Genomic DNA, 12,637 nt, shown 5'->3' with positions numbered 1-12,637 from the left:
ATTTAATGATCACCTCCCGTTCTTGAAGAATAATTGCAAAACACGGAAAGCAAGACATCAAGAGCAATGCATAATGGTTTTATTAAAGAAAATCAGTTCCAATAAGGTTCCTGATTACAATATATCAATGAAAACCTTTCACCAGTTTATGGAGTACTTGTTACATTAACAAACGAGAAACATTCCGTATACAATTTTGCACCTTAAATCAGTCCCTAATGCATTGCTGACATCAGCGTTATTCTTATGAATAATCAACTGATTACTGGGACCGTGGAATTTCCTCGATCATCAAGCGGGACACTGAGTTCCAGCCTGTAGAACCGTTGGAGTCTCCATATCCATGACACTTTCCAATGTTAATACCAACACGGATTTTGCCCTTGTGAATGTTGTCACAGTAGCCTTCTATTGCTCCGGGTTTATGGCCCCAAAGGATACTGCTGCCCATATACCAAACGACGTCAATGGGCAAGGGACCGCTGCACTCAGCGCCATTAAAGGTGATGAACCAACGCTTACAGCAGCTGCTGCAGTGCAAATAAAAGTTTCCTTGGTAAACCACACGGAGAGCGGTATCAGCCTTCTTCTTTTTGAAAACGCAATCCTACAAAACATAATTAGCGCCATTTATTAGCACGAGTTGATACAAAGGCGATGATGCCTGCATTGTAATTCTTTTATTCGAAATTGAGTGCAAATATGGCACCTAAAACGATTTCTTTATGACTGTTGTATTGAGAAAATTTTGTTAAATTGGTAATAACTGCAGAGAGCTTAGTTAATTTTGCTGTAAAAAATGAGAAGATCAAATCGAGAATGACAAATATGTACTAGATTAACTTCTTTTTCAAAAATTCAAGCTTACCTTGATAATACCAATGTCTCGGCTGTCTTCACTCCTCCACGCACACTGTTTCCAGTTTCTGTGGTCAGCGTCTGCACCATATTGTCCTGTGTCTCCTTTAACACCACGTGATCCAGGGGGACCAGCCACACCCTTGTCACCTTTCGCGCCATCTCGGCCGTCGCGGCCTGGTAACCCGTTATATCCATTACGGCCAGGGATACCGGATGATCCTTGCAGACACGTGCCAGGCTGCTTTTTAATTGAAGAAAGTAAGCGATGTGATCAGTGTAGCTGACATAAGATTACACAGGATGATGTATACCATAATTTTTTTTTCTCTTAAAATTTTAATTCGTTACATGACAAAAGTTCGTCACATGACAGTAGCAAGATTAACTTGTGGGGAGAGGGGAGAGGAAACAATTTATCTTTATCACTGTTAATAAGTAAAGACCCGTTGTCGGTTTTGAGTGATGTACAGCAAGGCAACATGATTGACAGGCTGAACGCGATTTTTCCTGCAATGTTTTTTCTTCCTCATTTTGGTGAACATAGTGAACGATGCATTTTTTTTCTGTGAGCCTCGAATATTATTATCTTGAAGTAGATTACACTATGTAGTTACAAAACTCTCTGTTTTTTTTTTTTTTTTTTTTTGAGGATCACTTTATTCTTCATGCACATATAAAACTTCAAAACTGCGTAATTCGCAGGCAACACAAGTCTAAGCAAACAGTCCGGCTTTTTTTCCCCCACAAATTCCTTGCAATGGATCATTCCGAAATTACATCACTGGACTAAAACGTTTCTTTAAGTGACATTTTCTAATCCTACCAATTTTGCACAGAAAATGTGACAAAAACTGTAACACAAACAAATATTAAGCCGAAGTAAAACTAATTTTGGTGGAGTCAGTTATTTTTTCGATAATTTAACGGATGTTTCTAATTCTTCTGCGTCGCTTACAATAATTAGCGTTGAATTTGCTCAAGCCAGTATTTTTTTCTGTTGAAACTTTTTTTGAGAGCAAACATATTTGATGTTTAAAATCACGAGAACCAGAAGAACCAAGAGAATCAGAAGAACCACAAGAACCAGAAGAACCAAAAGAACCACGAAAACCAGAAGATCCAAGAGAACAAGAAGAACCACGAGAACCAGAAGAACTAAGAGAACCAGTAGAACCACGAGAACCACAAGAACCAGAAGAACCACGAAAACCAGAGGATCCACGAGAAAGGAAAGAACCAGAAGCACCACGAGGACCAAAGAAAGAAGAAGAACCACGAGAACAGGAGAGCCAGAAGAACAACGGGAGCCACGGAGAACCAGAAGAACCAGAGAAGAACGAGAGATTGAGAACCAGAAGAACCAAGAGAACCAGAAGAACCACAAGAACCACAAGAACCAGAAGAACCACGAAAACCAGAGGATCTACGAGAAAGGAAAGAACCAGAAGCACCACGAGGACCAAAGAAAGAACAAGAACCACGAAAACAGGAGAGCCAAAAAAACAACGGGAGCCACGGAGAACCAGAAGAACCAGAGAAGAACAGGAGATTGAGAACCAGAAGAACCAAGAGAACCAGAAGAACCAGAAGAACCAGAAGAACCAGAAGAACCAAGAGAACCAGAAGAACCAGAAGAACCATGAGAACCAGAAGAACCAGAAGAACCACGAGAACCAGAAGAACCAAGAGAACCACGAGAACCACGAGAATAAGAAGAACCACGAGAACCAGAAGAACCAGAAGAACCAGAGGAACGAGAAGAACCACGAGAACCAGAAGAACCACGAAAACAAGAAGAACCACGAAAACCAGAGGATCCACGAGAAAGGAAAGAACCACAAGAACCAGAAGAACCAAGAGAACCAGAAGAACCACAAGAACCAGAAGAACCAAAAGAACCACGAAAACCAGAAGATCCAAGAGAACCAGAAGAACCACGAGAACCTGAAGAACCAAGAGAACCAGAAGAACCTTTCGCGCCATCTCGGCCGTCGCGGCCTGGTAACCCGTTATATCCATTACGGCCAGGGATACCGGATGATCCTTGCAGACACGTGCCAGGCTGCTTTTTAATTGAAGAAAGTAAGCGATGTGATCAGTGTAGCTGACATAAGATTACACAGGATGATGTATACCATAATTTTTTTTCTCTTAAAATTTTAATTCGTTACATGACAAAAGTTCGTCACATGACAGTAGCAAGAATAAGTTGTGGGGAGAGGGGAGAGGAAATAATTTATCTTTATCACTGTTAATAAGTAAAGACCCGTTGTCGGGTTTGAGTGATGTACAGCAAGGCAACATGATTGACAGGCTGAACGCGATTTTTCCTGCAATGTTTTTTCTTCCTCATTTTGGTGAACATAATGAACGATGCATTTTTTTTCTGTGAGCCTCGAATATTACTATCTTGAAGTAGATTGCATATGTAGTTACAAAACTCTCTGTTTTTTTTTTTTTGAGGATCACTTTATTCTTCATGCACATGTAAAACTTCAAAACTGCGTAATTCGCAGGCAACACAAGTCTAAGCAAACAGTCCGGCTTTTTTCCCCCCACAAATTCCTTGCAATGGATCATTCCGAAATTACATCACTGGACTAAAACGTTTCTTTAAGTGACATTTTCTAATCCTACCAATTTTGCACAGAAAATGTGGCAAAAACTGTAACACAAACAAATATTAAGCCGAAGTAAAACTAATTTTGGTGGAGTCAGTTATTTTTTCGATTATTTAACGGATGTTTCTAATTCTTCTGCGTCGCTTACAATAATTAGCGTTGAATTTGCTCAAGCCAGTATTTTTTTTTTGTTGAAACTTTTTTTGAGAGCAAACATATTTGATGTTCAAAATCAAAATCGTCGTTGCTGAACAAAATAATTTTGACCTTTAGTGAATTTAGACCTTTGCGAGAAGAGAATGTAACGTTTCTAATTTTAATTGAACGTTCATATAAAACTACCCATTATTGAATTATAAAGTTTTGCCTATTTTTCAGATTTCAGACTTTTCAATATTGAAAGCCTACTAACTTTTTTTCACTTCTTACCTTTGATGTGTTTGACGCACCTTCTCCCTCGAACGTGCAAGACAGCAATAACAACAGCGATAGAAAAACGGTAAGTTTCTTTCCTTTCATGTCTGTACGATGATTAAAAACTTCAGTATTGAGAACTTTGAAATGTTCCTTCTTGGACTGACTTCGCGCTCCAAAATTAACGAGAGTGAGAACAATCTGAATTCTTTCTTTTGAGGTAATACAATATAGATGTGTCATTAGTTCAACAAATTGAACTGTTCGTTTTTTCATGTTTCTAATGTAAACTTCCGCTGTCGATTGTCCATGATGTGGAGGCCACGTGGCTCGTTTTCTTGAATTGCAATATGATCAGTGAGTGAGGAAAGAGAAAATGCATAGCTATTTAAAGCTTTACTTTTCGTTTCCAGGTTTTTTTTTTTAATCCTTTTGAGAAAAAAAAGTTCGCAAATATTCCTGCTTTTAATTTTTCTGAAAACGTTCCTTTTTTAAGAGTGTATTATAATTTTTAGCAGACTATATAGGGCATAAAGTTAATTATATTATGTTCACCGCTTCTCATATAACTGAAATTTTTAATACCTTTTAATGTTACTTTCTAACGACAGTTACAATGTTTCTTCGCTGGCCTTCCGAATAACTTGTTTTCTTTCAGTTAATTACAAACAAGCAGTAAAAAGAAACATTTTATTTCCTCCGAAGCCAGATTTATAGCACATTTTAATTCGCACTCGAATATTTACTAATTTTTATTTTGTCGTAACTGTCTGCTATATTAAACTCAGTATAATTTCAGTGAATTTTATAAATGTTCTCTGCTCAAACAAATTTTCAATTAGTAAATTAATTTTCCAAATCAGTATTCACTTGAATGAATGAATCACTTTATTTAAACACGACTTCAAACATATACATTTACGACTTTAAACACATACATTCAACTTCTTAGTTGAATGTATAAGCATTTCTCGTGAGAAACACAAATCGATCAATAAGCATGCAACGAAACGAAGGTAACTCCTCCTGCTAGGTAGATCGTATTTGTACGTTGTGCAGGACGGCCTAAATATCTTCAAAGGTTTCACGCTTCGAACTCTTAAAATCTTAACAATGAACATGGTTAGAACAAAGTCAAGCATACAGTTGAAAACATTCAGGCTCGTGGCCATACATTAAACGCGCGTCTTTCTAGATATTTTACAAGCAGAAAATGTGGCTGATTTACTTTGAAAATAAAGTCGCATAAATCATTAATCCTATGACTTTTCTTCAGTATAAAATGATTTTATTTTACATGTTTAATTGAATCATTCGCAATTATTCTTTATTTTGAATTTTATGAAGAACGTATCTGTTTAATTCAAAGTCCACTTAGGTTCAAAAGTCTGGAAATTCGCTGCGCTTTTTTGTTGATTAATTGTATTCTCTAATAAGATAACAATCAAGCACTCAAATGGTTCACTATTTCGAAAGAAAAAAAAAATTGACAAGTTCGATTTTGCTCTTTTTTATATTACTGTAAGCCATGAAACAATCGAAACAGTTTTATAAGAACGGGATCACGCAAAAACAAATATATGCTGCACTGAATTTCAATTTTTTTTGTTTTCCTTGATTGTCCGGAAAATAAACTGTTTCCTTTCTTAACCGACTACGGTAATAACTTAACAAGAGTCTGCGATGTTTGAGTAAATGAAGTGCATTACAACACGCTTTAGGTTCTCATCTGCATTTTTGTTGCTGTTGTTTTTCTGGAAGTGCATTTTTAAATTTTGTCGCGCTCAAACAATTAGTTGGGCATTATTGTATCAAAAGTGTTCATGTTAGAATCGATTCAAGTTCAATCATACAGTCTGCTTTAATTTTTAGTCTTGTTATGGCGATCCCGTTTTGGTAAAATTAATAATAAAAACCACTTTTTTCAGTGTTACTTGTTTTGTCCCTTTTACAAATTGCACCTTCGAAGAGTTGCTCAGACTAGCTTTTTTCGTCAAGAAATTTGACACTTCAAATCAAACCGCCCGGTATCCCCTAAGAGAGTAAGGTAAACTAGACGTTAGTTTAATTATTCCAGTGTTTTTCGACTTCAAAAACCCTCTTTATTAATTTCATCCAAAAAGTGACTGTGGTCGATTTGTTTATATCCACGCGCGATGTTCAAATAACCTCTGTCAACCCGACATTTTATTTGCTCAAACAAAAAAGGGCCTAAAAACAATTGCGACCAAGGTTTTTATCAGTTATTTTATTCATCAGTGTAGTTTTTTTGGAAAGCAGCTTTTTCAAACTCTGTTAGACAGACTCAGTAGATATGAAAACCTTTCTTGCGTACACATCATGTTTTTTTTATCTGTGACATGGGATTCTAATTTTTGCCTTAACTTATTAAATGCAGTAAAAAGCGTTTTGACAAACTGCGCTGTTTTGCATGCAATGTGTGACCTTTTCGTTCAGGTATGATTTCAAATGTACGACCCTAGATAAACATAGACGAGCTGTTTTCACTTCTTTCAACATAAGCAGTTTTGAATTAATCGGACGACACGTAGGATTTCTGGCGAGTTGATTTGTTATCAAAATTAAATAATGTCGATAGTTACTCAGAAAAATTTGGCGTCTTTAGCACAGAGCAATATTGAACGCTTTGTAAAGCTAATATTGATTGTTGTCTGCAAATAATTTCAAACTGTATAATGCTTTAGTTAAACTGTAAAGTGTTTTTGGAAACCGATAGCGCCGCTTAAATTACATTTGTAGATTCAACCTTAAATTAACGCGAAATGTACTGAAGATCTAATAAAACCGTTTTAGCGAGTTTTAAACGCAATAAAAAAAAAAAAAATGCGAGAGAATCCAGCTTTCGCTCTCTATTATACATGAATGAAGCCTTACCTTGGACGGGAAACAACACTGGTGTTAATTCCTTCAATCTGATTGAAGAGCGAAGCAAGCAACAGATAAAACTTTTCATTTTTCTGAACATGTTTGTTTCTTCAAAAGTTTTTCGACGTTTTTAGCTCAAGGAAGTTATGTTACCAGTTGAACCTTGAGACGTGAAAGCCATTGTTTGTTCCACTAATGGCAACTGTGAAGATTTTTCACGTTGGGATAAACTGTCAAAAGCTAAAGAATACTTGTCTTTCAATATACAAACATCGGGAGTAACTCAATTGGATTTTTTAACAGAACTGTCTCTTGAAAGTGAACAGCTAATTTCTTTGGCTAGTCGTTTAAATTGTGTCTTGTTTTATTCCTGATGAAAGTATCCAATATATTGAATACTGAATTTTTATATGGTGGATATAAAGTCATCTTACTTCCCATTTTGCGGTACGTTTGATTTATTTGACATTTTAATTTTCAGCATTGTCCGAATAGGTACTGCGCGAAAAATGTAAATTGATCAGCCGGACACTTCTGCAAACAAAATTATAAAACGGGATTATTCATTGAATACGTCTGATATACTGAAAACTGAGAGTTTATGCTTATTATTACACCTCAGTTATAATCCACCATCAAAATTAAACTATGTAGTCATTTGATGATCTGTTATTTTACAAAATTCCTATCAGCGAATTATTGGATAGAGATATTTAATCATCACATGGCGTAAACATGGCGGCATTCAATAAATGAAATTTTCGTTCATTTGAAAGGATTCACTTTTTGACGGGATATTCAAAGCATTAGGAATTTTGTCAATTGTCGTGTCTACAAGGCTTTCGGACCAAAAATAATTTTCTGAAAAAGGCCGCTTAAGCAATAAAAGACCGTAAACATAGTGGATACGTAGATCGCGCGGCCATGCATGAGAAACTGACAGATCGATTGACCAAATATTCAGTTCTCTTCAATCAGGAGCTACTCATTTCAAGACGATTAGCACAATTGCTCAGAAGTAACCAAAAATTAAACAAAGATACCAGATAAATATATTTTTTGTGCAGTTTGTTCTGTGGTGTTTGTTCTTTTGCCTTGTCAATGTGGAATGAAATAATTCAATTTGATTGAATGGTTCTCTTTTTACTGGTGGATTATTTCTTTGGTGTAATAAAATACTTCTAGGATCCATCCTCGCCCAAGTTGGAAAGTTATTGCAATTGAAGTCTTGACTTCAATAAGGGACTCGACCTTCGGTCTCGCCTAATATTGAGGTCTCAACTTTAATATCTTTCCGTATTAGGCTCGGACGAATCCAACAAGTGTATAACTCACTGGCGAGATGCTGCATAGACCAAGGTACACGCCTATTAGAAGAAGATGGTGATGATGATGGCGACGAGAAGGTCTTTTTCGACAGTACGAGCCTGACAACCCTTCGGTTATGGTACAAAATGATTGTCGCCCCTGTGGAAAACCTCTTTGAAGGCTCTGAACTCATCGTAGTCCCCGAAGGATTGCTGCACAGGGTACCACTTGTAGCCCTAGAGGACGGCAATGGAAAACATCTTTCAGAAACATATAAGATCCGGGTTATTCCGTCTTTGACGACTCTGAAGCTCATCCACGAAAGTCCAGGCAGTTATCACAGTGAGACTGTTGCGCTGATTGTGGGGGATCCTCATGTTGGAGAAGTCTTTTTGAACGGGAGGAAAGAACACGTCTCTCGACTATCATCTGCCAAACAAGAAGCAGAGATGATTGGGCAGTTGCTGAATATTGAGTCCTCAAGAGTTTTAACAGGAAAGCAAGCCACCAAACAGGCCGTATTGCAGGAAATTAACTCAGTGAGTCTAATCCACTTTGCGGCGCACGGAGATGCAGAAAGAGGAGAAATATGTCTTGCACCTATCCGCTCTACAAATAAAGTCCATGAAAAAGAAGATTTCATGCTCACAATGGCTGATGTGTCCAACGTCCAACTCCGTGCTAAGCTGGTGGTGCTCAGCTGTTGTCACAGTGGACGCGATCAAATCAAAGCTGAAGGAGTTGTTGGAATCGCCCGAGCATTCTTAGGATCTGGTGCACGCTCAGTGTTGGTGTCTCTATGGGCTGTGGAAGACAGAGCAACGATGTAGATTATGAAGCAATTTTATGAGCGCCTGGTTCGTGGCGAAAGTGCCAGTGAATCTCTTTATGAGACCATGAAATGGATGAGAGGAAGTAAGTGGTACTGCAAAGTGAGTCAATGGGCACCGTTTGTTCTGATTGGCGATGAAGTGACATTAAACTTTGGAAAATAAATCGCTCTGTAGGGTGGACAGTGAAGCTTTGCCACTTAGCTTATTGGAACTACATCTACATTGATAACGAAGGAACATCATTCTACATCGAATTTATTCGCGATCGGTGATGTCTCACGCACGACTTTACTAGGTTATGCCAACCGTTCGTGTGCAGTGGGCAGTGGCTTGATCAGGTCGTCTAGAAAATGGTGACGTTTCCTCGTTTCTTCAAAATCTCGAAGGAAGATTTAAAAATTTGATTGATTGATTTAATTTCAAGGAAGAAAAAGTACATCCACCACCGAATTGTTTAATGAACTGATGAGCGCGTGTGCACAACAAATAATCATGTTGAAAAATAACTGGGAATCGTTATTGAAGAAAGCTTAGTTAGAACTCTACTGAAGCAATTAGATTATTCGCTTTCGATTTCGATGAAGTGATAGTGTATTCCGCCTTTGGCCTCTTCAGGTATCACTCCTTCTCGAGCTCATGATCTAATTGTTAATTGGAAGGGAGTACCTTTATTTCTTTATACATATTGTCTCTTTGTATAGTGGGTATGGCCGTCTCCGCTTAACACTAATTTTGCATGCCAAATAAGGTAGACCTCCGCAAAACAAGTGACTGTAAAGAACTGAGACTGCTAAATATATATACGAAGTACATGTATTTACTATATTGCTGATTACATGCGAAATGATTTCAGACATAATTCCGTGCCAAATACGTCGCTTATTTAACCAATCAGCGTGCAAGTTTTTGGGATTTCATTAAAAACTAGATGAAGCTCGTTCTTTCCTAATTTCCATATTTCTCAAGATGGTGGCCATAGTTCAATTTCTTAACAGGAAAAACTTTTTTCCTTCCTCGCGATTTCAGCATGAATTTAGTGATCACCTCCCGTTCCAGAAGAATAATTGCAAAACACGAACAGACTCGAGAGCAATACAAAATGACTTTATTTAAAAAAATCAGTTCCAATAAGGATCCTTTTTACAATAAATCAAAAACTCTTCACCAGTTTATGAAGCACTTGTTACTTTAACCGCAAACGCCAAGCATTCTGTATACAATTTTGCACCTTAAATCAGTCTCTAATGCATTGCTGACGTCAGCGTTATTCTTATGAATAACCAACTGATTACTGGGACCGTGGAACTTCTTCGATCATCAAGCGGGACACTGAATTCCAGCCTGTATAACCGTTGGAGTTTCCAAATCCAGGACAGTTTCCAATGTTGATACCAACACGGATTTTGCCCTTGTGAATGTTGTCGCAGTAGCCTTCTATTGATCCGGGTTTGTGGGTTTCTTGTTTATCGCTTGGCATATACCAAACGACCTCAATGGGCATTGGACCGCTGCATTCGGCTCCATTGAAGCTGATGAACCATCGCTTACAGCAGTTGACGCAATTCAAATAAAAGGTGCCTTGGTAAACCACACGGAGAGCGGTATCACTCTTCTTCTTTTCGAAAACGCAGTCCTGCAGAAAATAATTAGCGTCATTAATTAGCACGAGTTGATACAAAGGCAATGATGCCTGCATTGTAATTCTCTTACTCCAAATTAAGTGCAAATATGGTACATGGAAATAATTTCTTTTCGACTGTAATATTTGTAAATTGTATTACACTCTTAGTTAATTTTGTTGTAAGAAAAATTATCTATCAATTAATGTGTTTACAAAGAAATAGATTTTAAGAGAAGATCAAATCTAGAATGTCAAATATGTATTAACTTGAAGATGAAGTGTTCAACATGACTCGAGCATGGGACAAAGAAAAATTCTGAGTCCCGACGGGAATCGAACCCATGGCCTCCCAGATACCAGAATTTGTTACAAGATAACCATGGTTTAACTTCTTTTCCAACAATTAAACATTACCTTGATAAGACCAATGTCACGACCGTCTTCTTTTCTCCACGCACACTGTTTCCAGTTTCTGTGGTCAGCGTCTGCACCATTTTGTCCTGCGTCTCCTTTAACACCACGTGACCCAGGTGGACCAGCCACGCCCTTGTCACCTTTCGCGCCATCTCGGCCGTCGCGGCCTGGTAACCCGTTATATCCATTACGGCCAGGGATACCGGATGGTCCTTGCAGACACGTGCCAGGCTGCTGTGTAGTTAAAGAAGGTTAGCGATGTGATCAGTGTAGCTGACATTAGATTACATGTAACTGTACTCAGACCGGGCTTTTTGGGGCTTCTGGGACCGGTTGGGAGGGGGGGGGGGGGGGTGGGAGTTGAGACTTCAGAGGCCCGCCCCCAATAACAACTTTCGTCATGGCAACCACATTAACACAGGATGATGTATACCATAAAGTTTTTTTTCTTAAAATATTAACTCATTACATGTCAAGCGTTCGTCAAATAACAGTAGCAAGATTAAATAGAGGGGAGAGGGCAGAGGAAAGGAATTATCTTTATCACTGTTTATAAGTTAACACTCGGTTTGAGTGATGTTCAACGAGGCAACACCATTAACAGGCTAAACGGGATTTTTCCTGTTTCCTGCAGTGCGTTTTCTTTCTCATTTTAGTGAACAATGCATGTTTTTCCGTGCGCCTCAAAGCTTAATACTACCTTGGAGTAGAATGTATATGTAGTTACAAAATTCTCTGTTGTTTATTTCTGTCGAGCACTTTATTCTTCATGCACATATAAAACTTCAAAACTGCGTAATTCGCAGGCAACACAAGTCTAAGCAAACATTCCGGCTTTTTTTTCCCCGCAAATTCCTTGCAATGGATCATTACGAAATTACATCACTGGACCAAAACGTTTCTTTAAGTGATATTTTCTCATCCTACCAATTTCGCACAGAAAATGTGGCAAAAACTGTAACGCAAACCAATGTTAAGCTTAGGTAAAACTAATCTTTGAGTCAGTTATTTCTTTGATCATTCAACGAAGTTTTCTTCCCCATTCGTTCGCTTACGACAATAAGTGTTGAATCTGCACAAGCCAGTATGTTTTTGTTGAAAGCGATTTTTACAGCAAACATTTTTTAATGTTCAAAACCAAAATCGTCGTTGCTGAACGATAAAAATTAGACCTTTCCTGAATTGAGTCTGTGCTAAGTTAACTATCCTTTACTGAACCGTAAAGTTTCGACTTTTTTAGAATTCAGACTTTTTTAAATTGAGATACTAAATTGTTTTCTTTTACTTCTTACCTTGGATGTGTTGGATGCACTTTCTCCCTCGAACGTGCAAGACAGCAATAACAACAGCGATAGAGAAACGGAAATTTTCTCCCCTTTCATGTCTGTACGATGATAAAAAGTCTCAGAATTGAGAAGTCTGAATGTTCCTTCTTGCAACAGATTGACGAAGCTCGCTGAAGTTAACGAGAGTGAAAACAAACTGATCATGAATTCTTAGTTTTGGGGTACTACACTATAGTTGTGTCACTGGTTCAACAAATCGAACTGGTCCTTTTTTCATGTTTCTAATGTAAACTTGCGCTGTCGATTGTCCATGATATGGAGGCCACGTGATTCATTTTCTTGCAATATGATCAGTGAGTGAGGAAAAGGAAAACGCATACCTATCTGAAGGTT

General features: G+C 37.9%; 2 protein-coding genes across 3 annotated transcripts in view; both read right to left on the bottom strand.

Moving 5' to 3' along the window:
• Nucleotides 1-12,637, bottom strand: part of LOC144654791 (collagen triple helix repeat-containing protein 1-like) — a 33,215-nt gene extending 20,578 nt beyond the window's left edge. Inside the window, exons 1-3 of one of the 2 annotated variants that reach the window (XR_013570993.1) lie at nucleotides 12,251-12,463; nucleotides 10,959-11,192; nucleotides 10,152-10,556 (exon numbers count right to left, since the gene is read on the bottom strand). Coding sequence is in view for 1 of the 2 variants with exons in the window: in XM_078515017.1 (XP_078371143.1) it covers nucleotides 10,212-10,556; nucleotides 10,959-11,192; nucleotides 12,251-12,448 (777 nt within the window). In the remaining variant the exon portion in view is untranslated. Of the gene's footprint in view, nucleotides 1-10,119; nucleotides 10,557-10,958; nucleotides 11,193-12,250 lie in introns of those variants that run through there. The other variant, XM_078515017.1, reaches the window with a different exon arrangement.
• Nucleotides 63-6,841, bottom strand: LOC144655073 (collagen triple helix repeat-containing protein 1-like). Its single transcript, XM_078515296.1, has 4 exons — nucleotides 6,792-6,841; nucleotides 3,912-4,003; nucleotides 869-1,102; nucleotides 63-607 (listed from the first exon to the last, which is right to left on the bottom strand). Exons 2-4 carry the CDS (start codon nucleotides 3,999-4,001, stop codon nucleotides 263-265), a joined length of 669 nt encoding a protein of 222 aa, XP_078371422.1. The 5' UTR covers nucleotides 4,002-4,003; nucleotides 6,792-6,841; the 3' UTR covers nucleotides 63-262.

Source organism: Oculina patagonica, chromosome 1, assembly GCF_052425735.1.
Source record: "Oculina patagonica isolate OP01 chromosome 1, crgOcupat, whole genome shotgun sequence".
Taxonomy (NCBI): domain Eukaryota; kingdom Metazoa; phylum Cnidaria; class Anthozoa; order Scleractinia; family Oculinidae; genus Oculina; species Oculina patagonica.
This window is presented reverse-complemented; position numbering and strand designations above follow the sequence as displayed.

Coding starts and splice junctions, on each gene's coding strand:
- LOC144655073 (XM_078515296.1), bottom strand. CDS start 4,001: ATGAAAGGAAAGAAACTTACCGTTTTTCTATCGCTGTTGTTATTGCTG. Junction 1,103..3,911: donor GTGCGTCAAACACATCAAAG/GTAAGAAGTGAA, acceptor TCAATTAAAAAG/CAGCCTGGCACGTGTCTGCA. Junction 608..868: donor GAGACATTGGTATTATCAAG/GTAAGCTTGAAT, acceptor TATGTTTTGTAG/GATTGCGTTTTCAAAAAGAA.